This window comes from Phodopus roborovskii, unplaced genomic scaffold (genome assembly GCF_943737965.1).
Source record: "Phodopus roborovskii unplaced genomic scaffold, PHOROB, whole genome shotgun sequence".
Taxonomy (NCBI): Eukaryota; Metazoa; Chordata; class Mammalia; order Rodentia; family Cricetidae; genus Phodopus; species Phodopus roborovskii.
In genome coordinates, this window is record NW_026126407.1 from 11,008,473 (window position 1) to 11,036,030 (window position 27,558).

At 46.3% G+C, this 27,558-nt stretch overlaps 4 protein-coding genes across 4 annotated transcripts; 1 reads left to right on the top strand and 3 right to left on the bottom strand.

Moving 5' to 3' along the window:
- Positions 1 to 859: 859 nt before the first annotated feature.
- On the bottom strand, positions 860 to 3,120 carry Psmb6 (proteasome 20S subunit beta 6). The gene is made up of 6 exons (XM_051180148.1): positions 2,952 to 3,120; positions 2,499 to 2,566; positions 2,079 to 2,210; positions 1,831 to 1,960; positions 1,178 to 1,322; positions 860 to 1,051 (listed from the first exon to the last, which is right to left on the bottom strand). The coding sequence occupies exons 1-6, from the start codon at positions 3,048 to 3,050 to the stop codon at positions 909 to 911; spliced, it is 717 nt and encodes a 238-aa protein (XP_051036105.1). The 5' UTR covers positions 3,051 to 3,120; the 3' UTR covers positions 860 to 908.
- Positions 3,121 to 5,631: 2,511 nt separating this feature from the next.
- On the bottom strand, positions 5,632 to 8,055 carry Gltpd2 (glycolipid transfer protein domain containing 2). The gene is made up of 3 exons (XM_051180149.1): positions 7,591 to 8,055; positions 7,195 to 7,361; positions 5,632 to 7,096 (listed from the first exon to the last, which is right to left on the bottom strand). The coding sequence occupies exons 1-3, from the start codon at positions 7,876 to 7,878 to the stop codon at positions 6,556 to 6,558; spliced, it is 996 nt and encodes a 331-aa protein (XP_051036106.1). The 5' UTR covers positions 7,879 to 8,055; the 3' UTR covers positions 5,632 to 6,555.
- Positions 8,056 to 12,006: 3,951 nt separating this feature from the next.
- Positions 12,007 to 13,133, top strand: Vmo1 (vitelline membrane outer layer 1 homolog). The gene is made up of 3 exons (XM_051180150.1): positions 12,007 to 12,210; positions 12,314 to 12,429; positions 12,737 to 13,133. Exons 1-3 carry the CDS (start codon positions 12,022 to 12,024, stop codon positions 13,032 to 13,034), a joined length of 603 nt encoding a protein of 200 aa, XP_051036107.1. The 5' UTR covers positions 12,007 to 12,021; the 3' UTR covers positions 13,035 to 13,133.
- A 1,906-nt stretch (positions 13,134 to 15,039) lies between these two features.
- Positions 15,040 to 21,471, bottom strand: Tm4sf5 (transmembrane 4 L six family member 5). Its single transcript, XM_051181589.1, has 5 exons — positions 21,292 to 21,471; positions 16,252 to 16,332; positions 15,764 to 15,900; positions 15,367 to 15,547; positions 15,040 to 15,084 (listed from the first exon to the last, which is right to left on the bottom strand). Exons 1-5 carry the CDS (start codon positions 21,463 to 21,465, stop codon positions 15,040 to 15,042), a joined length of 618 nt encoding a protein of 205 aa, XP_051037546.1. The 5' UTR covers positions 21,466 to 21,471.
- Between the last annotated feature and the right edge of the window lie 6,087 nt (positions 21,472 to 27,558).

Here is a 27,558-nt window from a genome sequence, read left to right on the forward strand (position 1 = left end):
ACATGAGGACGGTGGCTTACAGAGATGGCCAAAATCACTCTCTATGGCTGCCCTCTGCCACCTAGCGTCCACCTTAATTCCCACTTGTAGACAAGTCCACTTCTTTCCCCAAAGACAAAGAAGCCACATTGCTATGTGACCACTAAGTGACAGAGGGAAAGAGGGGACCAAGAGGATGGCCTGGGGGACATTTTAACCTGGGTCAGTGGTCACCATGATGACTGGCAGCAGGGGAAGCGACCCCAGTCTCATAATCCTGAGTTTTAGCGGGGACTTAGGATGTTGCTGCAGCTCCCATATCAAACACATTCTGGTGGTTTGGGTACCTGGGTATGTAGAGTAAACATGATCTACAGAAAAGGTCTCAGAAACTACACCTGACCAGATACATCGGTACACGTCTGTGACCTGGGTACTCAAGAAGCAAAGGCAGGAGGATTGCCACAAGTTCAAGACCAGCTTGGGCCATACAAGATCCAGTCTCAAAAAAGAAAAACAAAGGGACTGGAGAGATGGCTCACAGGTTAAGAGCAGTGGCTGCTCTTCCAGAGAACCTGGGTTCGATTCCCAGCACCCACATGGAAGCTCACAACTGTAACTCCAGCTGCAGAGGATCCAACACTCTCACACAAATAAAATCAGTAATTAAAAACGACAAACAAAACCTAACTAACCAAAAAGAATTTGATAATTATAATAATAATAGAACAGAACATTTACAAACCTTCCTCATCAAATCTCTAATTCCCACTGAGCTCAGTTCAGTAGTTCCCATAAGAGATTGGACCAGACAAGTTCAAGCTTGAAGTCAAGAAAAAATTCCCCAAATAGAAGAATCTCTTTGACAAACTGTTTATTAACTTTGTATCAGTATGAATATCTTTTATTATACCCTAGAATACTAGGATTCAGGGAGGTGGTAAAGTAGCAATGGTGAATTTGGGTATCTGGTCTCCCAAAAGTACCTGCCGCTCTACCCCTGATTCTTGAATGGCTGCCAAGCGGATCACCCCTCCACTGGAGCCATCTCGTTCCATAGCCAAAGCAAGTGCTGTAGATAAAAGGAGGAAATTGGGTTTAGAGTTAGGCGCTGAGAATATGGCAAGGGATAAGAAATCTTGGTATGGGTTGGGTAATGAAGGCTGAGGTTCACAGGTGTAAAAGCCCAAATTCTCACCATTGGCAGTGAATTGCAGACATTCATCCTTGGTCATTCCTTCCCGATAGGTAGCATCAACATAGCCATAGATATATGAGCTTCCAGAACCTCCAATGGCAAAGGACTGCCTTACCATCATACCCCCCATGGGAACTGAGTACACCTGCAAGGGGAGGTGGGAAGAGGAGAAAAACCATCAGCTGCCAACATATGTACATTTCCCCACCCCTTTTGATTTTGGTCTGGGGGAAAGTTTATGGTGAGGTAGCGACAGAAAGAGAAATCAAAAAATGGCTGGAATGGGACTGGGGTTGGCTCAGGTGGTAAAGTCCCTGCTGGGCAAGCACGAAGACCTGATTTCAAATCCCTAGCACTGAAGGCCAGACATGTCTATAACCCTAGCACAGGGAGAAGGGGGCAGAGGGGATAATCTCTAGAGCTCATTAGCTAGCCAGCCTAGTATAAGGTGAGCTCTATGTTCAGAGTGACCATCTCAAGGAAAGAAGTGAGAATAAAAGACATTCCATTAGACCTCTGGCCTCCACACACATGCATGCAAACACCCACGGAATATGTGCAACAGGACAGACAGATGGACAGACACACTAAATGGCTGAGGAGAGTGGAGAGCAAAGGTGTGACTCCAGTACTCTGGTGCTGAAGGGCCTGACCTGCCCTTTTTCTTGAGGGTCCCAGCCTGCAATGATGATTCCTGCCATCAGATCTTCTCTGTATCGGTAACACATCTCCTTAAAGAGGCTGGCGGCTGTGTGTACTAGTGGAGGCTCATTCAGTTCGATACTAGAAGGTGGGGTTGGAAGGTCACGGAGGAGGCAGTGTCAGGATCTGGAGTCAGGCCTCTTAGTGCCTTATGTCCCAGATCCCTTAGGATATTTGTTCCTCCCCTGCCTGCACGCACCTGTGGAAACCGAGCTGGTAAGTGACAGCATCAGCTACTGCTTGGGTATCAGCTGCTGAGCCTGAGCGGCAGCAGAAAATACGATCATGGATAGGCGTCAGCTTGTCAGTCACTCGATTGGCAATGTAGGACCTGAAGAATGGCACAACAGTGAGATGGACCCCACTTGCCTCCCTCCTCCACCACACCACTGTCGACTCCCTCAGCTTCAGGGAGAAATACTGGTACTACTACCCATTAGTTCTTCTGAAAATGAAGCAGATGAACAGAGAACAGACCTTTATTAGTATCTAATAACATTGGGAACAAATCCTTCTCTTCCCACAGTGGTCTGAGGACAGTAGGGACGGAGTGGTGGACAGAATGGGGTGTATGTGTGGGGTGGGGGCCCAGGAAGACCTTTCTCTGTTTTGAGCTCACCCGGTGGTTGTTCTCGAGTCTGCTCCTAGAACCACGCCCCCATCAAACTGCACAGCCATGATCGTGGTCTGGGGAAAAGAGCGTAAAAAGGGTGAAGCTGAGCCTTACCACATACTCCACACATCCACCTCAGGGACTCTTCACCCGGATTCTATAATACAAAATTCGTGCTCCGCGGACCCATGACCAAGCCTTACGGGGACTCAACACTTCAAAGGATATAAAAACTCCAAATCCCATGGTTCAGAGTCTCATGCTCAGTCCACTGTTCACCTCTCACCACGAAAGGTGCCAATCAATCACCCCACTCCAGCATCCAAACAACCCTTCTCCCTCTGGCTGCACAACACTGCACCTCTCCCCCAACACACTAAGCCCAAACCCATGCGGGCTTCGCGCTTTCCCTCGCGTCAGGCCTACAACATGTCTTCTGAACTCCGACTCTTTCCTCACCCCTGTGGAGACTTCCCGGTTTTCCCAGTCTGGGGTGAGAGCCTCCGGCCCAAAGGCCGGTGCAGAGGTCCCTCCACGAACACCTAAGGCGGCCGCCATCTTCCTCTTCTACTGCTGCCACAAAGCAACTGTCGTAAAGCGCTCCGTCACTCTCTTTAGTACCTCGCTGTGGCCTTCTGGGAGGGAAGCTGGCGGAGGTTGACGGCAGAAGGGAAAAGAAGTAGTTCGTTTGCGACAGTGAACACTTGACGGCAGTGTGTCAAAAAAAAAAAAAAAAAGAGGTGGGTACAGGGAGGGAAGGCGAGGGCGGAGCCTCTTCTTTTACAGACAGTCCAACCAGAGGCCCGCTGGCCCTGAGGCTAAGCGTAGATGTAACTGCGGTCCAACTTTATGAGATTTGTGTGTGTGAGTGATTTTTTTTTTTTCTTTTTGTGGTAGTCTCGAGTATGGTTCTGTAGATGACAACGTTATGTCTCAATGTCAAAAGGCAAAAGGTTGGACACGCCATAACCTGATTGGTGTCCTGGTTCAAAGAACAGGCAAATAGAGTGTAAATTGGAATGGTCAGGGCATGTTTTCATTCCTTTTGGGTACCAAATTTAGCAGTGTATGTTAGGAGTTGGTTTTCTGTGTCTTTTGAAGAAGCTGTAATTACTTTCTGTACTACTTAATAACTACACCTGCTATACTGAGGGTTTCTACCTTCATGCATTACCATGCATGTGGATGCAATCTTGTGATTTTGATTTGTTTTTCCTGAATAATATTATTTAATCATATTTAATCCTATTTCCATGGCTAGTGAGCCATTTGAGTATCTTCATGGAGCAATGTCCATTTAAGGTTTTTGTCCATTTTAAAAAAGGGATACACCGGGTGTTGGTTGGCGCAGGCCTTTAGTCCCAGTACTGGGGAGGCTGAGGCAGGCGGATCTCTGTGAGTTCAAGGCCAGCCTGGTCTACAGAGCTAGTTCCAGGACAGGCTCCAAAGCAATACAGAGAAACCCTGTCTCGAAAAAACAAAAATAAAATAAGAAAATAAATAAATAAATAAATAAATAAGGGTTATTTAGGGGCTGGAGAGATGGCTCAGTGGTTAAGAGCAGTGACTGCTCTTCTTAAGGACCTTGGTTTAGTTCCCAGTACCTATGCAGCAGCTCACTCACAAGTGTCTGTAACTCTAGTTCCAGTGGACCTGACACCCATGGCAAACACCAGCTCACATAAAATAAAAATTACTAAATTTTAAAAGGGGGGGGTTATTTGATGTTTTTATTGCTGTGTTGTGAGTGGGGTTTTTGTTTGCTTGGTTTGGTTTGGTTTGGTTTGGATTTTGGTTTTTTTGAGACAGGTTTGCTCTGTGTAGCCGTAGCCCTGGATGTCCTGGAACTCACTCTGTAGACCAGGCTGGCCTCAAACTCAGATCTGCCTGCCTCTGCCTCCCAAGTGCTGGGATTAAAGGTGTGAGTGGTTTTTTTTTTTTTTTTCTTTTTAATTTTAGGTACTAGAAACATCAGATATATAATTTGCAGATTTTTTCTATCACGTGATTATAGTGAAAGTTTTACATGTTGGGCAAGTAAAATAGCTCAACCAGTAACCCTCTTGCACATGGTGGAAGGAGAGAACACCCCTGCAAGTTGTCTCCACAATCACTGTGGCTCAAACGCACTCTCCTCTCCCCCAACAAATAACAAATGTTAAAAAAAATATTAAATTTTAAATTATGGCGAAGACAGCTGGACATGGTGGTCTATGCCTTTAATCCCAGCACTGAGGAAGCAGAGACAGGCATATCTCTGTGAGTTCAAGGCCAGCCTAGTCTACAGAGTGAGTTTCAGGACAGCCAGGACTGTACACAGAGAAACCCTGTCTCTGGGGAAAAATTGATACAGCCAAATTTATTCTTTTTTTTCTTCAGTTGTTGTGTTTCTGCAGTAATACACAAAACCCTTTTGTCAATGCATTGTTTTCTGATATTTTTGTTTAGTTTTTGCTTTTGTTGATGGGTTCAAACCCAGAATCTTGTATGTGCATCCTAGGCAAACACTCTCTCATTGACATGCCCAGGACTCTTTACTTTTTTGAGAAAGGATCTCTCTAAATTGCCAAAGCTAGCTTTGAAGTTATTTGTAGCCCAGGCAAGCACTGTGCTTGCTAAACTGTTGTATCAGACTCCCAAGTAGCTGAGATACAAGTCCCTGACACCAGCCTTGGCTTTTCTCATTTTTTAAAGATAGGATATCATGTAGCCTCAAACTTGCTTTGTAGCAGAGGTTGGCTTTGAACTCCTGATCTTCCTTCTATATTCCTTTTGCTGGGATTATAGGTAAGTTGTCATGCCCGCCCTTTTTGTTTGTTTTTTGTTTTTCTCTAGACAGGATCTCATTTTGTAGCCCTGCATATCCTAGAACTTGCTCTGTAGAGCAGGCAGTCCTCAAACTCACAGAGATCTGCCTGCCTCTGCCTCCATAGTGCTGGGACTAAAAAGTCCTGTGCCACCACTGTCCGGAACTCGCCCTGCTTTTATGTGAGTGATGAGGATCCAAACTCTGGTTCTCACCTCAAGTACTTTACCAGTACTTTCTCCAGCCCCCCAATATCTACATGTTTAAAAAAAAAAATCACCTTTTATGTTTTAGTGACAGTATAATTGTAAGAAAGAAAAGATACACAGGGTAACAATTAGGCTAGTTCAATAATGTAGGCGATACATAAGGTTGATGTAGACAAATGTAGGAAAATGTGGGGATGGTCAGGATTTCACAGATTCAAATGTTAATGTGGTGAAAGCCAGTGTCACAAGATTTTGTCTGAGGACCTGGAAAAATATAATTCCTTACTGAGCTCACAAGACTACAAAGGGTTATTTTGGGAGGAGAAGGCATTCGGAACTCTGTCTGAACCTGTTAGGTGTGCTATGCCTAGTTGACATCCAAATAGAAATGCCTAATAGCCAGCTGGATATACTGAATTCTAGAATTCAGACACAGATTTGAGGTATAATTTTGGGGTTAGTATACGAAAAGGTTAACTCACGTTCACGAGTATGGGAGCGACCAAGGAGACCTTTGATAAAAAATTTTGTGGAGCCGAGTGCCTGTTTGTGAGAGTCATCATGCACAGGCTTTGGGTTGGGGACAGAGAACACAAAAGGAAGCAGAGTTTTGGTGGAGGCAGGGTGGGACTCAGGTGGGACGCGCGTGGAGCTCAGAGAACAGGTCTGGACTGGAGACTTGCTATAGAGCTGGCAACTGAAGCCATGGGAGTGGCTGAAATAGGCTCTGGGGAATACGAGCCATTCAGTTACAGAGAACACATCTCCTCCTTTAAGCTGGTTGGTTCCACGGTCATACACAACGCCCTGTGTGTCGACAGCTACTAAAGAATTCTTTATCCCTCATTGCTTTTTCAAGTTTCGAGAGGCTGAAGATGAGAGGATCCTACACCACCCACTCTGCCCCACTGGGGATGGGCCTTAACTGTGGTGACAGCACGGAGAAGGACGGCTCCCCAGGCAGCCGGCTCCCTGATGACCCTGGGTGTGTAGATCCTTCCCCACAGCAACGCTTTCCTGGTTAGTCCCCTGACACCGCGGTCGGTCATCAAGCCAGCTGGAGCAGGCTGTGGCCGTCCAGCAGGCCTTGGGTACGGTTGTAGACGTCCTCCAGGACTCGGGCGGCCCGGGCCAGGGCCACCCGCGCCTCCGCCTCTCCGGTTCCGGGACATGCCAGCTGCAGCAAGCGGCCGCGACTAGGGAGGGCGAGGATGGCCAGGCGGGCGGCCTGACGGATGAGCCAGGGGTGGTGTTCCGCCAGGGTGGTGCTGTAGGCGTCTCCACACTGCACGCCCGCGTCCGGACCTCTGTGCGTCCCTGTCGCCACCCTGTGGAGGCAGAGCTGGGACCAGCGCAGCGCGCGGTGCAGCAAGAGCAGCGTTCTAGAGCCCGAGGCCCTGCTGGCTGGGTTTCGGGACGCGGTCCCGGGCTGCTCCAGTAGTCCTGCTTGCCGCTCCCATGTCGCCATAGTCGCCAGCGACTTGTAGTGCGAGGCATCCGGGCCATGCACGCGAGCCTCGAGGGCGGTCACCTTGATGGAGGCTTCACTGGTTGCGAAGGCGAAGACAGAGCCAAGGGGGGTTAGGAACCTGTTTGGCGGTGGAAATAAGGAGGTGTCTTGAGAAAGAGTAATGAATCACCTAAAAGGTGGGCTTTGGCGGCGGCGGAGTGGGGGGGAATCACTCACTTGAGTAGTTCCCTCCATCCTGCCAGGTACTGAGACAACTCCACATCTCCTTCGGGGCTCATACAGGCCAAGAAGGGGCTCACCATGCGACCCAGCACCCCTTGAGGCCCCAGACAGGCAGGCTCTTCCTTCTCTGGGACCACCAGGGGCATCAACTCCGGAACAACCTGGGAGGTAGACAAGAGAGACAGGTGGAAAAAGTTCCTAACCTGCTAGGCCTACTTAACGACTGTTGGGCTCTGAAAATAATTGTCCCTTGGGTTCCTCCTGCTTATTCTTAGCATCTGAAGGGAAACGGGAACAGAGAGCGAGGAGCTTCCTTTCATTAGCTTCTCAGTCTGGGTCCCGTGTTTCCTTGTTCAAAACCCTCAGACTCTGGCCTTAACTCAAACGTACCTGGAAAGGTAGTGGTCCCTCTGGATTGCAGGACTGCATCCCGGGTCTGCAGCCTGTCAGGACATCTGAGGTGAACCGAAGCAAAGCAGTGAGGACTGGAGAGGGAGAAGGGGGCTTGAGTTCCCAACGGCCAGACTGCTGGGTTCTCCTAGCCGGTAATACTAGAGGCCACTCATGGGAAAGTCTCAAACTAGTATAAAGAAATAGCAACATGAAGAGAGCGAAAGGAATTCCATGGCAGAACCAGCGTCCCAGGGTTGGGGATGTCAGTGAGAACCCCATGACCATCGCTGGTACACCTCACCTAGCTGGGTAGTGGCCTTTCGATTCCCGTGGTGTCCAGAGGTGCAGATGGTTAATAATTAACCTATTAAGCCCCCTCCTTTGTGTCCTTTGCCCCAGAGGTCAGATCCTGGGATGAGGGACCTGATGAATATTTGGGGGATTTGGCATGTGACATGTCTCTTCATTCACTGCCTTTACATGTGGGACTAGCCTGTAATAAGAGATAGCCTCTCACGGGTCCTACTTTAACCCTGGGCATGAATCCATTATAAACTGAGGATAATGGGTCTTTGTAAATCTCATGTGAGGATCAAATGAAAACATTGTAAGTGGAAAATCTGGTCACAATTGCCCAATAGATCTTACTTGCTGGGGTCAAGTGGTGGGGCTTTAGCTCTTTGTTTGCATTCTTATGATTTAGTTTTTTAAGCTCCACATTAGTTTTTCCTTCATTAAATCGATCTTTACTTCATTGTGGCAGACCCTATACTAGATTTCCCTAAGTGTTTTCCAGTTGGGCATGTCGGCCTAGGCCTTTATGTAACCTTAGGTATTTGGGGGCTGAAGTAGGAGTGTCAAAAATTCAAGGCCAGCCTGTGTAACTTACCTAGACTCTGCCTTTTAAAAAGGGCCATTCCTGTTCCAATAACAATGTTTAGGGATGCTCAGAATGGCCCAGCATTTGACCAAAATACAGACTAATGGGAATGGCTATCTGAAACCCCTGGTAACAGAATTGTTAATCTTTATTCCAAGAAGCTTAGTTTTGAAAACACCAAAATCCACATGTGGTATGTGTCCAGGCAGACACCGAGGAGTTTGTGCTGTGAGTCCTAAAGTTCTCATGACATCGCCTAAAACAATAACAAAAATGCTAGCAGGGCATACAGTGACTCCACTTGTAATAAATATGTTTATGACAGGATCTAGTGTGTGTTCTCTAGTGAGGAGCAGAAAACCATTGTGAAAGTGTTGAAGGCATAAGTACAGAGTCAGAAAGCTAAGTAAATAATAAGATTTTTGTATTTAAATGTATTTTTTGAGAGAGGGTAGCCCTAACTGTCCTGGAACTCACTCTGTAGATCAGGCTGGCCTCAGACTCACAGAGATCCTCCTGCCTCTGCTTCCCAAACACTGGGGTTAAAGCCATGTGCCACCACTGCCTGGCTAATATTATACTTTTCAAAATAATAAAAACCAAGCCTCGCTCTGTGAAAAACATTAAAAATAATTAAAAAAATTTTAAAGTACAAAAAGGGTTAGGGAATATAGTTCAGTGGTAGCTTGTCTTTCTAGTATGTGCAAGACTCTGGGTTCAAAACATAATACTATGTGCATGTGTGCGTTCGTGCCTGTGTGTACGTGAATGCTTGTGTGTAAGCACAGCTCAAGCTTCATTGGGGGGGGGGGAATCTTCTCTCTTCCCCACTGGAATGTGAGCCTTGATGAAGACAGGTACCTTTTCTCATTCTGTGTATTTTGAAGACTGAACCCATGACTTTGAGTATGCCAGGGAAGCATTCTAACATTAAGCTGTAGCATCTTCCAATCCCACGTTGTCCCCTCATCCTTTTTATTTTCAAGACAAGGTCTAAACTGTCCAGGTTGATTCATTTTATTTATTCATTACTTATTTGAGACAGGGTCTCTGCACATAGCCTTGACTTGTTTATTTATTTGAGACAGTGGTGTCTCTCTGCATAGTCCTGACTGTCCTAGAACTCACTATATAGATCAGGTTGTCCTCAAACTCACAGAGATCCACCTGTCTCTCTTTCCTGAGTGCTGGGATTAAAGGTGTGTATCACCAAGCCCCACGTCTCAGGTTGGTTTTGAACTTTCTATCCTTAGCTTTCTGCGCCACTGCCATCACACACAAGCTTGAGCCACTATGCCTGGCCAGGCACCTTACTTTTCTTGGGCCATTTTAAGCATTTAGAACATTTCTTGCAATGAATGTATGATAAATAAATAATTATTTGTTAAAGAAACAGGAATGTGTATGAGGCCAGTAAGTCCCTGCCCCTGACCTAGCAGAGTTGGTTTTTTTTTTTTTTTTTTTTTTTTCTTTCTGGTTTTGTGAATTAGGGGTCCATCTACTGGTCATAGAAGGGAAGGCATTCCAGGAAAGGTTTAAAAAATGCAAGCGAGCCAGGGCAAAACTGGTATAATTCCAGAACTCAGGAGCCTGAGGGAGAAGGAACAAGAGTTCCAGGCCAGCCTGGGGTATACAATGAGCTCCGGGCCAGTCTTGGCTACATGGTAAACCCTGTCTTAAAGAAATCAAGAAACAGAGGAAGAGCAGCTTCATTTGTTTAGTTATCTCAATCCCTGTTCATAAAGTCTTAGAATTATTCCTGTGTCACTGGGTGTGGTGCCCCCTGCTGGTAATCCTAGCACTTGGGAGGCTGAAGCCAAAGGATCATGGAGAATTCAAGGTCATCCTGGGCTACTGTGCTGGATGTTTTATGTCAACTTGACACAAGCTAAAGTCATCGGAAAGGAGGGAGCCTCATTAAGGAAATGTCTCCAGTGTCCTTGAGTTCTGTCCCCTGACTTCCTGACGGCTACTGGGGAATGCTCTCTGTACATTGCCCTGTTTATAAAATCTGGATTTATTTGAAAAAGAAAAGAAAATGTCTCCAGCTGGGTGGTGGTGGCACACTCCTTTAACCCTAGCATTTGGGAGGCAGAGGCAAGTGGATCTCTGTGAGTTCAAGGCCAGCCAGTCTATGAGTGAGTTCCAGGACAGCCAGAGTCACACAGAGAAACCCTGTCTTGAAATACGGGGGGGGGGGGGGGGGGGGGAGAAGAGGAAGAGGAGGAGGTGGAATTGGAGGAGTCTTCATAAGATCTTACTGCAGGCAGGCCTGTAGGACATTTTCTTAATTAGTGATTGATGGGGAAGGACCCAGCCTACTGTGGATGGTGCCATCCCTGGGCTGATGATCCTGGGTTCTATAAAAAAGGAGGCTGAGCAAATCGTGGGGAGCAAGCCAGTAAGCAGCACCCCTTCATGGCCTCTTCATCAGCTCCTGCCTCCAGGTTCCCCGCCATACTTACTTGATTTCCTGTCTTGACTTCTTCCAGTGGAAGTATAAGCCAACTTAAACCCCTTCCTCCCAAACTTGCTTTTTGGCCACGGTGTTTCATCACAGCAATAGAAATCCTAACTAAGACAGCTACCCACTGTATTTGAGAACAAACTGGGCTACAGAGTGAGACGGAGTCTCTCTGGGTAGGTCTGGTGTACAAGATTCTGAAAGGAACAGGACCACAGACTTAAAAGGAGTTTTTCAAGGGGGCTAGAGAGATGGCTCAACGGTTAAGAGCTCTGGCTGTCCTTCCAGAGGACCCAGGTTCAATTCCCAGCACCCACGTGGCAGCTCACAATTGTCTGTAACTCCAGTCCCAGGAAATGTGACACCCTAACACCGATGTACACGAAATAAAATATTTAAAAAAAAAAGAGTTTTTCTAGCCCCTGCACTTTACAGGTTCTCTATCCATTGTCTCTGTGCTTTCTTATATCCTGTAAAGTTGCTCCTCATCCTCTAACTGTCCCTGCCTAATTCTGTCCCTGGCAGATTACCATTGGATCACTACAGTCTCTAGCCAGTTCTCTTCTCGGATTTTCCCCCGTTTACAGGGGGAGGAGGGAGGGGGGCAAGTCACTTGTCATTTCTGAGACCCAGCTCTCTCATTTACAAACTAGAAGATATTTCTTTTTAAAAATATATTTATTATTTTTCTTATTTTACATATCGATCCCAGTTCCCTCTCCCTCCCTCCGGAGACATTATTTCTATCTTCTACAATCATTGTGAGGATTACATGAAATATGACTGCAAAGTCCCAATCACAGCTAGTGGTCTATAATAAATATTGGGTAGGTGCTAATTTCAACTCAATGGTTTTCACTGCACCTCCTTCCCCAACTCTTGGCAGCCTTTGTCTCTCAGAGTTGGCAATTAAGTCTTCAGGGTTCCTGGAGTGGATTAGTTTTGAATGTCACTTAATCCTGGTCATTCTTCCGCAATCTGAGCCATGAAAGGATAGGGCTGGTTTAGACTGGCAACCTGAATCCTGATAGGGACTCCGTTGATATAAATTCATGTAAGCGGCCAAATTCATAAGTCATGCAGGATGGAGTTGCAGGCTGGAGCCAAATTGCTGCTGCTGCTGTGGGTGATATACTGTGGACATGCACAGATAATTAGGCAAGAAGCTCGATATGCATCGATTGTTGAAGTGACCAACGGTGGGACCTGGGGTGACTGGGCCTGGCCTGAGATGTGTCCTGATGGATACTTTGCCAGTGGGTTCTCCATCAAGGTGAAGTCTCAGATCCAGGTCTTAAAGGACAGAGATATGCTAGACTGCAGAGCTGAGACTGGCCATCCCCTTGCTGAAGCTCACTTCTCTCCTCCTCACCTAGGTGGAACCCCCTCAAGGCATTCCTGGAGATGACACAGCTCTGAACGGGATCCGGCTGCACTGTACTAGAGGGAATGCTGAACAAAACACCCATGTTGTGGAGTCCCAATCTGGAAGGTGGGAATCTCCCCCCCATCCCCCCCCCCCGCAAAAAAATAATGTGGGATAGAGCATTTATCTAGTGTGTGTAAAGCTGTGACGGGCACTCTCCCAGTGCAAAGGGACACCCTTTACCTTCTGTTACACTCCCGAGGTAAACTCTGTTAGAGTTACAGAGGAGTGGGACGTAAGTCCCCCCATCTGCATTCAGGGAAACACAGGTGATTAGACCCAATCAGTCCCTTATTGGTGGTACCTGGTTTTGGAGCCCCCCAGTATATAGGAGATGCTCACAGAGTCAGTTATAATTCCCGTTCTCTTGCAGCTGGGGCTCGTGGAGCGAGCCTCTGTGGTGTCCTGGCACGCACTACCTAATAGCTTTCTCCCTTCGGGTGGAACCATTTTCATTTCCTGGAGATAACACCGCGGTGAATAATGTGCGCTTCCGTTGCTCAGACGGTGTGGAACTGGAGGGGCCTGGGCTGAACTGGGGAGATTATGGAGACTGGAGCGACTCCTGTGCCAAAGGTGTCTGTGGCTTGCAGACCAAAATCCAGAAGCCTAGAGGGCTCCGTGATGACACTGCACTTAATGATGTCAGGGTATTCTGCTGTAACAGCTGATGATGTTGCCGCCACTGCCCACGCTCCCACTGGACCCTGTCAGCACTGTGCCTCTTACTATTAAAGCTTCTTGGTCTCTGCTGTCACTTGATTTAGAAATGAGAGAAGCTGCCTCCTTGCTTCTGTCTTGACCCTGCATCGGTCCAGGCCTGTGTTCAGGTTTGGCTTTAATGTAGGTCACGCAGGTCAGAAGAATGTAATAAAAAAAAAAAATCTTTTAGGGCATAGATATTATGTTCCTTTTAAGAGCCCAAGTTGTCTTTTTCCTAGCGGTCAGAAAGACTTCTGATTAAGGAATGGGATGGAAGTCCCCACCTCTGACTGTACTCAGGGAAACTCAGTGATTAGACCCAATCTATCCCTTATTGGTAGCACCTGGTTTGGAAATCCCCAAGTTTGAGTTGGCCAGGTGGGGTGTACATCTGGTTTGAAAGTCCCTAGGTGGGTAGGAGGTGCCACAGAGCCTAGGTATTGGATGACAATGCAAATGGTTTTACATTTTCATTTTCTAGAGCTCTGAGACTAAAGAATCTTTAGTTGCTACACCCTTCTCCACTCCACTCTCCACCTTGCAAATTCCAAATAGTGGCTTTTCTAAATAGAGATTGTCACCGAAGACTTTGTCTTTCCACACTGTTTTCTCTGTCTGGAACCTCCCAGGTACCCATACTCAGAATTAGACTTTCCTCATAATAAGTATCCTCCCCTCCATGAGGCAATGCTCATCTCATTACCAACCTGTTTTTAAAGAATGTTTACTGAATAAAAAAGGAAGGACATGACTGCTCCTAGGTGTGGTAGAGGAGAAGGTTTATTGTAGGTAAAAGGGAAAATATAGCCAGAGGCAGGGACATCTGTCCAGAGAGAATATGACCCTGAGTTGGGCCATGGAATGGGAGTGGGGAGGGGAAGAGCCAGACCAAGAGGCCAGGAGAGTAAAGGGGGCAGTCAAAAAAGGGGGGGCAGGTAACCAAAATATCTGGATTATATAGGGAAGGGCAGCTGGGGATGAGCATCCTAGCCCCAGGACTGAAGAAGTTTCAGGTGGGGGTGGGGTATGCCAGCCATACCCTCTAACAGGTAGAAACTGAGGGATGCTGGGAGAACTTGGTAGCCAGGCCCACTTTGATATGTTATGTAGGCAACTTCAACCATTTGTACAGGGTTTGAGACCTAACATTTACCAGCAACTGAAATAATTCTTCACTTCTTTAAAAAGAAATTGCCAGCCAGGCTATGGTGGCACACACCTTTAATCCTAGTACTAGGGAGGCAGACCAGGGTAAATCTCTGTGAGTTCAAGGCCAGCCTGGTCTACAGAGCAAGTTCTAGTTCCAGGACAGTCAGAGCCAGGGATACACACGGAAACCCTGTCTTAAAAAAAAAAAAAAAAGAAAGAAAGAAAGAGAAGGAAAATAAAAGGAAGAAATATGGTGGGTGTAAGAAAACCGAGGCAGAGAAGCAGACAGAAGTCATAGATTGTGTGTGTGTGTGTGTGTGTGTGTGTGTGTGTGTGTGAGAGTGTGTGAGAGAGAGAGACAGAGAGAGAGTAGACATGCTCACTCACAGTGTTTGGTTAGACTGCAAGCAGGGTGTGTTGTTTTCATTACCTGGAATATTTTGTTTCTTCAGGTGAAGTGGAGGGTCAGGCTGGGGCTAAGCTGTTCTTTACAGCTTGGGGCTATTTGTCTAGTACAGCCTGACTCAATGCCTCAAGACCTGGTGACCTGAGGCCATTACTCAACAGTCGGGAGGAGTGAAGTGGGGACTCAGTGGGTGAAGGTGCTTGGTGCCAAGCCCAAGGACCTGAGTTTGGTCCCCAGAGCATACATGGTACCAGAACCGATTCCTGCATTATCCTCTGACCACACACACACACACACACACACACACACACACACACACACACAAACCTCTTGAGAGCACAGAATTTTATTTCCAGAACAGTAACTATTTGTTAAGAAAATAACAAGCAGGGGGTGGTTGTACAAACAGAAGCACAAGCCTAGCTATGCCTGAAGGCCCACGTGCAGTCCTTCCAAAGGACAAACTGGGGAAGGGTGCTCAGGGCGGTTTATAACACAAAGGAAAATATTGAACAATAAAAGCAGTTTTCTTCAGCTAAGCAGGGAGTCGGTAGTCCACTCAGACTTCCAGAAATGAGGTATTATTATGTATGGCTATGGAACTCAGTGAGCTGTGCCCTGCAAGGAAAAAAAAAAAAAAAAAAAAAGAGTAAAGAAGCAGCCAAGAACAAACAGGACCCCTCACTCCCCGCTTACCACGACCGACCCCCCCCCCCCCGCCCGCAATCCACCCCATATGGTCCCACCTTTTTCCGACAATCGCCACATAATACACCAATGGTCGCATTCACCAACTGTATCCCACACAGCACTGTTTCCAGACTTGAGGCGACCACCAGCAGAGAGAAGAGCGTCACATTCCAGGGTACCACGTGAGGTGGCGCTTCACATAAATCCCATAGAGTTTTATTGTGCAAGTAAGAGCCTCTGTGGATGGACAGGGTCATCTGAAAGAATCTGATCGCACAGTCCCCACCACCACCCAGTGGAAGGGTCTATTAAAGTCTGCAAAGGGTTCGACTGGTCCCGTGGAAGGGGCTTTCTAGAAGCTCGGTCTGGTCCATCATTTCTGGACCATGCAGGAAGGAAGGGAAGGTGGGGAGAGGCACAGAATGGGGGAGACAAACACAGAATAGGACTTACTGGGTTTCTTGGAAGTGATAGTCCCACTGGTTGTTTATTAAGCATTTGGGTCCCACTCGGAGCCCGGTTCCCGACACTGAGAGGCAGTAGATGGAGCCAAGCATCCCAAAGGCAGAGGAGAAGACAGAGCGAAGCATCTAGACAGGTGTGGAAAGGTAAGGTGAGTGGGCCCGCCTCCTCCCTTGGAGGGCCACCCGTGCCAATCCCCCCGCCCCCGCCCCAGGCTGCCTACAAATACATTTCTCTTTAAACTCCAGGTTTGAAGTTAGGCGAATCCTAAAAGTCATCTACCACAGAGGCTCATGGGGCTTCTAGGCCCCTCTGGTCAGGTTCATTTGGTACCCAAGACTGTGGTGAGGCAGCGCCTAGGAACTGCTTGTAGATCCTGCTGTGGTTGTGTGGGGAAGGAGTCAGGAATCTTTCTTTTCAGGGTTTCTCTGTATTACAGCTCTGGCTGTCCTGGAACTCATTTCTTAATTGGATCTTACCCTGCAGCGATTCCCACAGCAACCTGCACCGCAGCAGCCCTTGCCCCCTGCCCGGACTGCTGCAATTCCCGGACACAGCACCTGTGGGATGAGAGTTGGTGATGACAGCAGGTTCTCCTAGATCCTCAAGGCTGTATTTGCATTGTCCATCTCCTCAGAAAAGCTGCCTACGATGCCCTCAGACCTTTGTACTGTAAAACCTTATCTATAGTCTCTGGATCATTGTTGGACTCGGCCTTAATTTATCATTATTTATATGCCTGCCTTATCTCGCTCCAGATTGTAGCTTCTTGGAGGGTTGGGTCCAAAACCATCAAATGTTTAGGCAAGGGAGTGGCAATATGATTTACTCCACATACATGTTTTTGAGTGGTAGGCACCTGCTGAATGGAGTCTGGACCTTCATTCCACTGTGTGAACTGATTGCTTTTAGTTTTGTCACTTGTGAAATGGATCTGCAAGACCTACCTCAAAAAGACTGTTCTCGGATTTAATGAGACAACAGGATGATTTTGTCATGACTGGCTCTGAGAGAAAGCCTTATGCTGATGTATACCTTCAACATGTACAGTGAACAGGAATTTCAGTTGAGTGTTAGGATTTGCACAGGGATTCTGGTACAGAGTGCAGGATTTCCTAAGAGTCAACTTCTAATCTTTTGTTTCTTCCTTGTATCCTTTATTATGAAGCGCACACCTTCCCAGGTAAGGAATCAGTTGTTCCGCTACACTAATAGTCTCTTCCCGGTACCCAGAGAACCATATCAAACTGCCTGAAGGACATGCTCATTTGAATGTCTTTGTTAATGCAGCTTCAGCAAGCCTCACAGTATCCCCCAAACTCATCTGCCTTTCATCTTTCTTGTCTTCATCAGTGGGAAAATATCCACCAATTTACCTGGGCTGCAAGATTTTAATCCTCCTATACCAGGGCTGACTTCCATCTTCTGTACTTTCCCTCGATGGTTTCTGAATCTTTCCGTCCTTTCTTAATTCTTTCACACCCTCAGTCCCTACTCTCCTTCCATGAGGAAGATGTTTTCTACCTCTCTAATAGATTCTCATCACTCTTATCCCATGTCATCCCAGACTCCATCCCACATTCCCACATGCTAACACTTGATCAACTTAATATTTAACTGCTCTTTTATCAAGCCCCTTTATCAAGGGGCTGAGGCTAGCTGGTGCTCCCTAGCAAGTCTTTTGAGATTCCATTACTCTGCCTTCAATTTCATGTACCGTAGGTCCTTGCCCTTATGCCTTAGTTTAGTCCCACCAAGTCACATTCTTTGCTTACCTTGTATCCATGGAATGCTACAGCTTTTTCTTTTCTTTCCCTTTCTTCCTTCCTTCCTTCCTTCTTTCTTTCCTTCCTTCCTTCTGAGACAGGGTCTCTATGTAGTCCTGGGTATCTTGGAACTCAATATATAGACCAGGCTGGCCTCAAATGTCACAGAATTCTGCCTGCCTCAGCCTCCCAAGTGCTGGGATTAAAGGTGTTTGCCCAGCAGCAGCATGTGCTCTTGACCACTGAGCCATCTCTCCAGCACCCTTCCCCCTTTAAAGGAAGGGTCTCTCTTCCTAAAGGAAGTTGCCTCTTATGTAGGCTGACTTAAGCTCTCACTTCTGCTTTAGTCTGAGGACACCTGAGAGCCTGGTGAAGTCTTGGATGCTCAGAATTCCATTCCAGGATTTTGGAGGAGGATGATCCAGGGCTGTAAGCTCTTCCTCGGCTACACAGTTGATTGAGCTCAAGACACACTGGGTTTCATGTGACCTTGTCTTAAAATCCAAAAAAGAAAAGAAGTTGGGCCTAGTGATGCATGTGTGCAGTACCAGTATTTAGGAGGTAAGGGGGTTCAGGGGTTCAAGTTCATCCTCAGCTACACAGTGAGCTCAAGGTGAGCCTGATATGAAACCTTACCTCAAAACAAAAACAATAGCAATGAAAAACCTGTTGGATATAGGGCACACATCTTTAAATCTAGCACTCAGGAGAAAGAGGCAGAGGCTGACAGATCTCTGTGAACTTAAGGCCAGTCTGGTCTACACAGTGACTTCTAGGCTAGTCAGGATTACATATCTATCATCTCAGAGAAGATGTCTCAGAGTCTTACTCTATAAAGCAGGCATCCTTGAGCTCACTATGTAGCCCAGGCTGGCCTTGAACCCCTAAACTTATAGTGATCTACCTACCTCAGTCTTCCAAGTACTGAGATTATAGGTATAAACCATCATGCAAATACATACCTTAACACACACACACACACACACACACACACACACACACACACACAGTCTCTTTCAGAGCCCAGCCTGGACTACAGAGCAAGTTCCAGATTACACAGAGAAGTCCTATCTCAAACAAACAAACAAACAAAGATTTTTGCTAAATATGGTGGCACACGCCTTTAATCCCCCTGGGGAGTGGGGAGAGGCAGAGGCGGTAGGATCTCTGTGAGTTTGAGGTCAGCCACGGCTACCTAGGGAGACCCTGTCAAAAAATAAAGTAATTGGTTTTAAACACAGGTTTAGGCACAGGCCTGAGAGTGGGGAAGGACAAGTGAGGTGGCAGTGCATGCATTTGAGTAGCACGTGATTTGTTTCCCTTTCTTGAGCTCCTAGGCGCGAGCAAGTGAGCAATCTCCCTGACATAGAGATTGAGTACTGAGGACTCCAGGCAAGCAAACAGTGGGGATCTGGTCTGCGTGCTGCACACATAGGCATGCTTACTTTGTGAAAAACTCATTGAGCTAAGAGTGTAGCTCAGTGATAGAGTTTGTGCTTAGCATGAAAAACCCTTGGGTTCCAACCTGGTAGTCCTTGTTCTAGAGTTTTGTATTGTTTGGTTTTTGAGACAGGGTTTCTCTGTGTAGCCCTAGCTGTCTTGGAATTCGCTCTGTAGACCAGGCTGGCCTTGAACTCAGTGATTTACCTGCATCTGCCTCCTGAGCACTGGGATTAAAGGTGTGCGCCACCACCATCTGCCTCCCAGAGGTTTTAAAATGGAAAAAAGAAAAGTGGAGAATTTTGTGCAGTGGTCTATGTTTATCTCATGAAGCTTCAGCTCTGGGGCTGCCTGGCTAATCCTGGTTTGTTATGCCCCCCCTTTTATGTCATCTGGTTGTCAGTTCTGACATCATCACATACAAACTTCCTTGGACACACTACAAACTATGTGTCCCCGGGTTGGAAGTGTGGCTCAGTTGCAGAGCAAGTCCTTGGCAGGTAGCAAGCCCCAGTGTTAGTCTGTAATATCAAACAGAAGAGAGAAAAGAAGAGAAAACGAAGAGAAAATGAATGCCTCTCTTGTCCTGAGAGGTTTTTGTGAAGATCCCTGATTAGAAAGTGTGTGTGTGTGTGTGTGTGTGTGTGTGCGCGCGCGTGCACACGCGCACATACACACACACTCCTGCACACGCACTTCTCTACTTTCCTACCTCAACTAATAGAGTGCTGGCCTTACAGAAATAGCCACCATACTACATCATCTTGCCATTTATTTGCTTCATTCATCCAACAAATATGAACTGTGCACCTCATAGGGAAGCAGTCTTTGCTCTCACGGGGCTTCCATCCTTGCTTCCTTGGCCCCCTTTTGCCCCATCTACAGAGCACAGTCATTAGGAGAAGCACAATATTGTATTCCTGAAAGGCTGCTGTGAATAAAGATGTTGGGAGCCTGACTTTAACAGATCCACCGATGCAGGCAAGTTTGACTGGGTAGGCAAATCATCTGGTTTAGACTGGAGATATACTTGATGTGTCGCTGGTGAATGTGAGGGCCTAGGAAGAGTAAGGGAGCTGAGAGGGCATCAGAATAGAGGCTGACTACCAGAATCCAAGCAGAGGGTAGAATAGAGTGATGCCAGAGGGCAAGGGAGGGGAGGTTTTATCTGAGAGCCATCTCCATTTGGCTAATAAAGATGTGACCAGCAGAGGGGACCAAAGTGCAACTTCTCCCAGAGAATTTTAACAGCCAGCTGTGCTAAAGATGGGAAACTGTGCTCGATAGGTCTCTCGCCTTTATCCCATGATGATGATATACTAGGTTAACCATCCAAAAGTTCTCCCAAATGGTCAGGCATGGCAGCACGCACCTGTAACTGAGTGGTCGAGGCAGGAAGGTTTCAAGTTCTAGACTGGCCTGGGTTATGTATTCAGGCTGGCCTGAAGTACAATCAGGATATTGTTTCTAAATACACACATAAACAAACAAAGAGTAAGAGATTGAAAAAAGAAAATTCTCTAAAAGGGAGGGAGTTTAAGATGGGGAACGAATCTAGGATATTTTGTGTTTCTCCTTCCCTTGCTTTTTTTTTTTTTTTTTTTTTTTTTTTTTCCTTTCAAGTCAGGATTTTTCTGTCCTGAAACTTGCTCACTAGAGCAGGCTAGCTTCAAACTCAGAGATCCACTTGCTTCTGCCTCTGGAGCGCTGGGATGAAAGGCGTGAACCACCATGTCTGGCTTTTCTCTCACTTTTGATAGATCTTAGTCTGCAGGAAGCCTAGGGCATCTACTCTAAAAGACTGACCTAGGTCCAGGACTATTATCCTTAACAGAGACTGTGGATCCTGGAAGGTGGGCTGAGAAGGAAGGGCTGTGGAAGAGAGGGAAAGCGACTGGGAACTGGCTGGTGGAGTGACAGATCTGAGCTATCCACCTGGGCTGAGGTTGTTCACGGCACCCACTCTCGCCGGTTATGGCACTGGCCTGATAGCCTCCCACACAGCCAGCTGCTCCTTCCGCTTCTACCCTTGTAATGAGGTTTTCTCAGGTAGAACTTGCTCCCACCCAATAGAGATACTCTTCTTCCACCCATTCCCCTCAGACACTCAGCTTAGGACCCTAGAGCTCTCCAGGACCTTCTACAGAATGATTAGGGTGTGTTAGCAGATAGATGGGCCCCTACTTCCCACCGAGCCCTTGCCACACCCTCCAGAGCAAACTGGTCCTTTCTCCTCTTTTTCTCTCTGTCCTGTTGACTGACTGCCCCTTAGCATGGTACCCAGGTCCCCGGCCAATGCTGCAGCATTCTCACCATCAGGCCTCCTCCAATGAAGCCACCCATGAGCCAGACTTGCAAGCTGAGGTTGCTGTTGGTCCAGGTGGTCTTCCCATCAGGTACCAGCAGGAGAGCATTGGCCACGATGCAGATCAGGGAGAGAGGGATGAGGGAGAGCCCCAGGCAACGCGCACACTTTCCGGTACACATGTCAGTGGCTTCAGGAAAGGCTGGGGGTGAGTAAAAGTGAGCGGGAAGTGCCAGGGTCCAGAGCACACCAGGCTGGAGCATGGAGCAAAGGTCTGAAAAGGGGAGTGGCTGAAACTGGTAGAATCACAATGATAAGACAAGAGAGGCCTGGAGGAGGTGGAGGGGCTGGCTACAGCTGGGTGAGTTGAAGAAGAGGATGTGGTGGTAGGTGATATGGGAGCTTGTCACACAAAGGAAGTTGACTGGGGTCAGCATCTTCTTCCTTGGTCTGTACACACCTTTCCACAGCTCTTCCTCATCTACTTGAAGACTCAATTGAACCCTTCACCCCTGGAAATCTCAGTTGTTTCGTTTGTTAAAAAAAAAAAAAAAAAAAAAAAAAAAAAGGTTGTGTGAAGCGCTTTGAGCTGGCTACAAGGATTCCATGGTTCCATGGGACAAGGTGAAGGACCAAGAAAGCATAGGGCAGATGTATGATGGCCTCATTATTCCTGCCCCCCACACACAGAGAGATTTTTCTCTAAGGAAACGGAAAAGCCTGCAGTGGAGCCAGGCAGCGACATTCATTGCAACTCAGCTATGCAGGAAGATTGTGAGTTGGTTACATTGCAAGACATTGTTAGAAAATGCACAAAAGGGTGATAATGACTTCTGGTCTATTTATTTCTTTTCTTCTTCTCAAAAACTTTGTTTTGTTTTTTCAAGACATGTTTTCACTGTGTAGCCCTGGCTGTCCTGGAACTCACTCTGTAGACCAGGCTAGCTTCAAACACACAGAGATCCACCTGCCTCTGCCTCCTGGGTGCTGGGACTAAGCGGCTTGCACTACCACCCAGCTCTTGGTTTATTCAGCTTTTTCTGTTTCTCAGAGCAGGCTCAAGCATTCTATCAGTGATGACTGTATGATCTAAAACAGTCCCATTTTCTTTTTATTTTATTTCAGCTTTATGTGTATGAGCATTTTGCCTACATGCACATTTGTGAACCACCTGTGTGCCCTGATGTCTGAAAAAGCCCCCCCAAAAAAAAGTGTGTGTGTGTGATCCTATAAGACTGAAGTTATAAGTGGTTGTGAGCTACCATGTGGGTGCTAGAAATCAAACCCAGGAGCTCTGGAATTGCCCAGTGTTCTTAACCACTGAGTCATCTCTCCTGTTTTGTTTTGTTTTTTTGTTTTGTTTTGTTTTGTTTTTGTTTTTGAGACAGGGTCTCACAATGTAGCTCTGGCTGTCCTGGAACTCACTCTGTGGACCAGGTTGGCCTCGAACTTATGGAGATCTGTCTGCCTCTGCCTCCTGAATGCTGGAGTAAAGGTGTGAGTCACGATGTCAGCTCCCTTTTTCATTTGGTTTTGTTCATGCTCTGAGAACAAAGAAGTTCTGGTTTTGTTGAGGTGCTGAAGGTGCTGGTGATCCGTCATCATGGGAGACGACCAGCCTGTTGGAAAGTGAAATCAACGGAGATCGAAGTTGTGATGATGCTGCTTAAAACTGGACATACAGCCATGTCAGAAGCCTGGCCATCCCTTAGAATGCTTTGGTTATGTGAACTGGCTCAAGCTGTGTTTCTGTCAATTCTAATGTAAGAAATCTATTTTATTTCTGACTTTTTGAGACAAGGTTGCAGTATGGGGATCAAACTGGCCTCAAACTCACTATCCTCCTGCCTCAGCATCATGAGGACTGGGGTTATAGACATTTACCACCATCCCCAGTGAAGAAATCATTTTTTAGATTTATTTTTAGCTGGATGGTGGTGGTACATGCCTTTAATCCCATCACTTGGGACACAGAGGCAGGCGGATCTCTGTGAGTTTGAGGTTAGCCTGGTCTACAAGAGTAAGTTCCAGGACAACTTCCAAAGCCATAGAGAGAGACCCTGTCTCAAAAAAACAACAACAACAAAAGATTTATTTTCATTTTATGTATATAGTGTTTTGCCTGTGTGCATGTCTGCATACCATGTTCATGAAGTGCTAGAAGAAGTCAGAAGAAAGTATCAGATTCCCTGGAGCTGGAGTTACACAAGGCTGTTTAGCATCCATGTTAGTGCCATGAATTGAATTTGGATCCTCCAGAAGAGCAACCAGTACTCTTAACTATCGAGTCATCTCTTCAGCCCCTACAATCATTTTGGCTATTTGAATTCCTTAAGCTTGTTCTTCCTTAGGACCTTGTGGTGGGGAGTGTATGGATCCACTGTTTCAGGACTAAGCCCCAGTGTGCCCTGGAAGAACTCACTCTCACTTGGTGGCATCTAGTCATCCCGTAGTGAGGTGAAGGTTGCAAGAAAATCCTCCAGAACCTCACAATGGCACCTGATGATAGTACCATAGAGGAGGCCTCTCCTCAAGGGGCCTCTGTTGAATCGCCTGCCCAAGCCACTATAGACATGTGGGAAGTGGAGAAAATTAGGTGCCACTCAAAAATAAATGGCGGAATCTTGGAGGGATCCCTGTCACCTGCCAGACCGAGGAGTTGGGTGAAGAACAGTAATGGAGAATCTGCCTCTTAAACAAGGGATGCATGAAAAAAGAAAGTACTTTGGACTTTCCCCTCTGTTTGAACTGTTTGCCTCTGACTCATAAACAATTACATGGTCATTGATATTTGGCATTTCTTCTGATGGTTTGTTTAGTGCTTTAACAACATTTCCGGTGCAGAAGGCCAGAAGTAATAATGCTTGCTAATTTCAAGCATCTAGGAGTCAGAGACCAGAATCCTGGAATCCTCCAAGTTTGAGGCCAATATGAACTACATAGTGAGTTCCTGGCCAGCCGAAGCTACACTGAGAGCTCCCACCCAATTAGGGTTATGAAGTGAGATCTTGTCTCAAAGTAAACACAACACAAAACAAAATTTACAAAGTGAAGAGGATGGGAGATGGGAAGGGCAGTGGGGAAGTTGATCAGCTTGAACAAGGTATGATGATATGAATGCATGAAAAATACCACAGTTAAAAACTATTGCTTGCCAGGCAGTGGTGGCGCACACCTTTAATCCCAGTACTCAGGAGGCAAAGGCAGTCGGATCACTGAGTTTGAGGCCAGCTTGGTCTACAAAGTGAATTCTAGGATAGCCAGGACTGTTACACAGAGAAACCTTGTCTTGAAAAACAAACAAACAAACAAACACAAACAAAACCAATACTTGTTATATCAACTTGAAAAATTTTAAAGATGTATTTCCACAATGCTTCCTTTTCTGTAAAGTTTTACATTCTCTGGTGCTTCTAGAGGCATAGTTTAAAGCTGAAACGGTGGTTATTTTTAAATCTGTACGTCATTCTTGTTGTTTTATTTTGTTCTTATTTTTGTTTTTAGTGACAGGGTTTCTCTGTATTGCTTTGGAGCCTGTCCTGAAATTAGCTCTGCAGACCAGGCTGGCCTAGAACTCACAGAGACTCGCCTGCCTCTGCCTCCCAAGGGCTGGGATTAAAGGCGTGCCCCACCACCGCCTGGCAAATCTGTACATTATTCTTTAGCATGTCACTTGCCCCTCTGCAGACCCCTCTGAGGGGTTGTATACAGATGGTTTACCATGCCTCGCATGAGCTTCGGTAAAAAAAGGAACTACTTGCTCTAATTCCTCAGCCCTCCCTGTATCGATGACTTTGATATGCCAGTTTGTGGCCCCTCTGCTAGAAGTAGAATACACCTCTACTACATGGGCAGAATCAACAAGACAAGATCTCAGTACCAATACACAGAAACAAAAAAAAAAAAATCTTAAAAAAAAATTAAGTGCTCTGTGGTGCCATGTGTCTCTATCATTGTCACCAGAGGAACAGGCTGGGATACTCACTGGTTTAAAAAAAAAGGGGGGGGGGGGATAGGATACACTGATTGGAAAAAAATCCCTGTTTGGATGCCACGCTATATCAGATGCCCTCTAGCCAACCCTTACTTGTGTGTGTGAAGTACATGTTTTTATTTATGTCACGAACACTGTGGGTTTTCATTATTTAAAAAAAAGTGTGTGTGTGTATGTGTGTGTGTGTGCAAGAGTACAAGTGTGCCACCAGACACTTGTGGAGGTCAGACAACAACCTCTGGTGACAGCTTTATCCTCGGGTTTTGCTTGAGGTGGAGTCCCTTCTTCGTCACTGCACATGCCAGACTGGCTTGTCCCAAGACTCCTGAAGATTCTTCTGTCCTCACTTCCCACTTGCTACAGGAGCTCTGGGGTAACAGGGGCGCACACCATATCTGGCTTTTATGTGGGCTCTGGGATTTGAACTTAGGTCCTCACACTTGTGCAACAAGCCCGTTACCCACTGAGCCGTCTCTCCAGCTCAGGCTTTGTTGCTGTTTGCTTGTTTGGCTCTGTTTATTTTTTGAGGCATGGTGTCATGTGTGGGGGGGGAAAGTGACCACTGATTTATTATGAGGCCGAGTATGACCTTGATTTCTTTAAAAAACAAAACAAAACAAATAAAATGCTTTACTTACACCACATTTCTCTTGTGAAGATTATTTTTTTTAAAGAACATTTAGAAAGTAAGTCTTGAACTAAGTATTCTTTATTTACTTCCTGCAAAATCTTTCCGTCTTGCCAGTAACAAACGTGTTGCTGTAAAGCTGTGTTTAATCATTAACAAGCCTACTTTGTCTCGATCAACAACAAAACTACTAGCCCTGACCAGAAGAACTGGAGCTTCAATAGGGAATTTCACTCATCGATTAGTCATTACATATTATCAGCTGAGAAAATTAAGTCTGATATAGAATAGTTGTCATCTACATAACTGCAGGTACTCATGGCTTTTTGCCTAAGTTTCAGATTAATGAAACAAGATGAAGAGCTAGAATGCAGTCTTTGGACCTCGTAATGACTTGCTTGAAATATTAATTATTTTGGTGCCTAATTCAAACAATAGTACTGTCAATGTTAGCAGTAAGACAGTGTGGCTACTAGGTTTTTTGTTTTTTGTTTTTAATTGTTTTTGAGACAGGGTCTCACTATGCCAGACCAAGTTGGCCTGGAACTCACAGAAATATTCCTGTCTCTCCCTCCCAAGGGTTAATATTAAAGGCTTGCACCACCAGGCTCAGCTAATATTATTAATTTTAGTGTGTGTGTGTGTGTGTGTGTGTGTGTGTGTTTGTACATGCATGTGTGTGTGGGAATGTGTGTGAAGATCAGAAAACAACCTTGTATGTCATCTTCAGGAACACTGGTCACCTCCTTTGAGACAAGGCCCCCTGATTGGGTTGGAGCTCATTAAGTAGAGTAGGCTAGATCAGATGGCCAGTGACCCTCAGGGATCTCCTTCCTCAATGCTGAGATTATAAGCACAAACCACCATTCCCAGAATTTTAATGCAGATTCTGGGGACTGAGTACATATCTTAATGCTTGCAAGGCAAGTATTTTATGCACTGAGCCATTTCTACACCCCCTTCATATATATATATCCTCTCTCTTCCCTTCCTCTCCCTCTGTGTGTGTGTTTGTGTTTGTGTGTGTGTGTGAGTGAGTGAGAGAGAGAGAGAGAGAGAGAGAGAGAGAGAGAGAGGATGAGAGAGAGAGAGAGGTAGACGCAGGTCTCATGCATGTTAGGCATGTTCAGCCACTGAGTCACATTGCTAGATTTATTATCTCAAGCATTCAATCATCTCTTTAAGGATGACATAGCACTATTAAAGCATTGCAAACCATTACAGAGATTTGGGGACATTTCCTCAAACACAAGAGAGATCACAACATCCGAAAGTGAGCTCTGGAAAAAAGAACTCCTGTAGGATTCTGGAGAAAATTTCAGGAAGAACTTTGGTGAACGCCCTAGAATTCTGATGAAAGACCAGGCTGAGGTGAAAGGCTCTGGCCTGTGGGTGGAGAAGGATGAACTTCATGAAAAACTAATACACGTAAAGAGACTTAAGTGTGGGCTGGAGGGATGGCTCAGTAGCTAAAGGCACTAGTTGCTCTTCCAGAGGACCTGGGTCCCACTTCCCAGCATCCACTCACCACTGTCTGTAACTCCAGTTCCTGGAGATCCTACACTCTCATACAGGCACACTGGCAGGCAAAACAACAATGCACATAAAAACAAATAATTTAGAAACGGAGGGAAGAAACATAAGCTCACATGG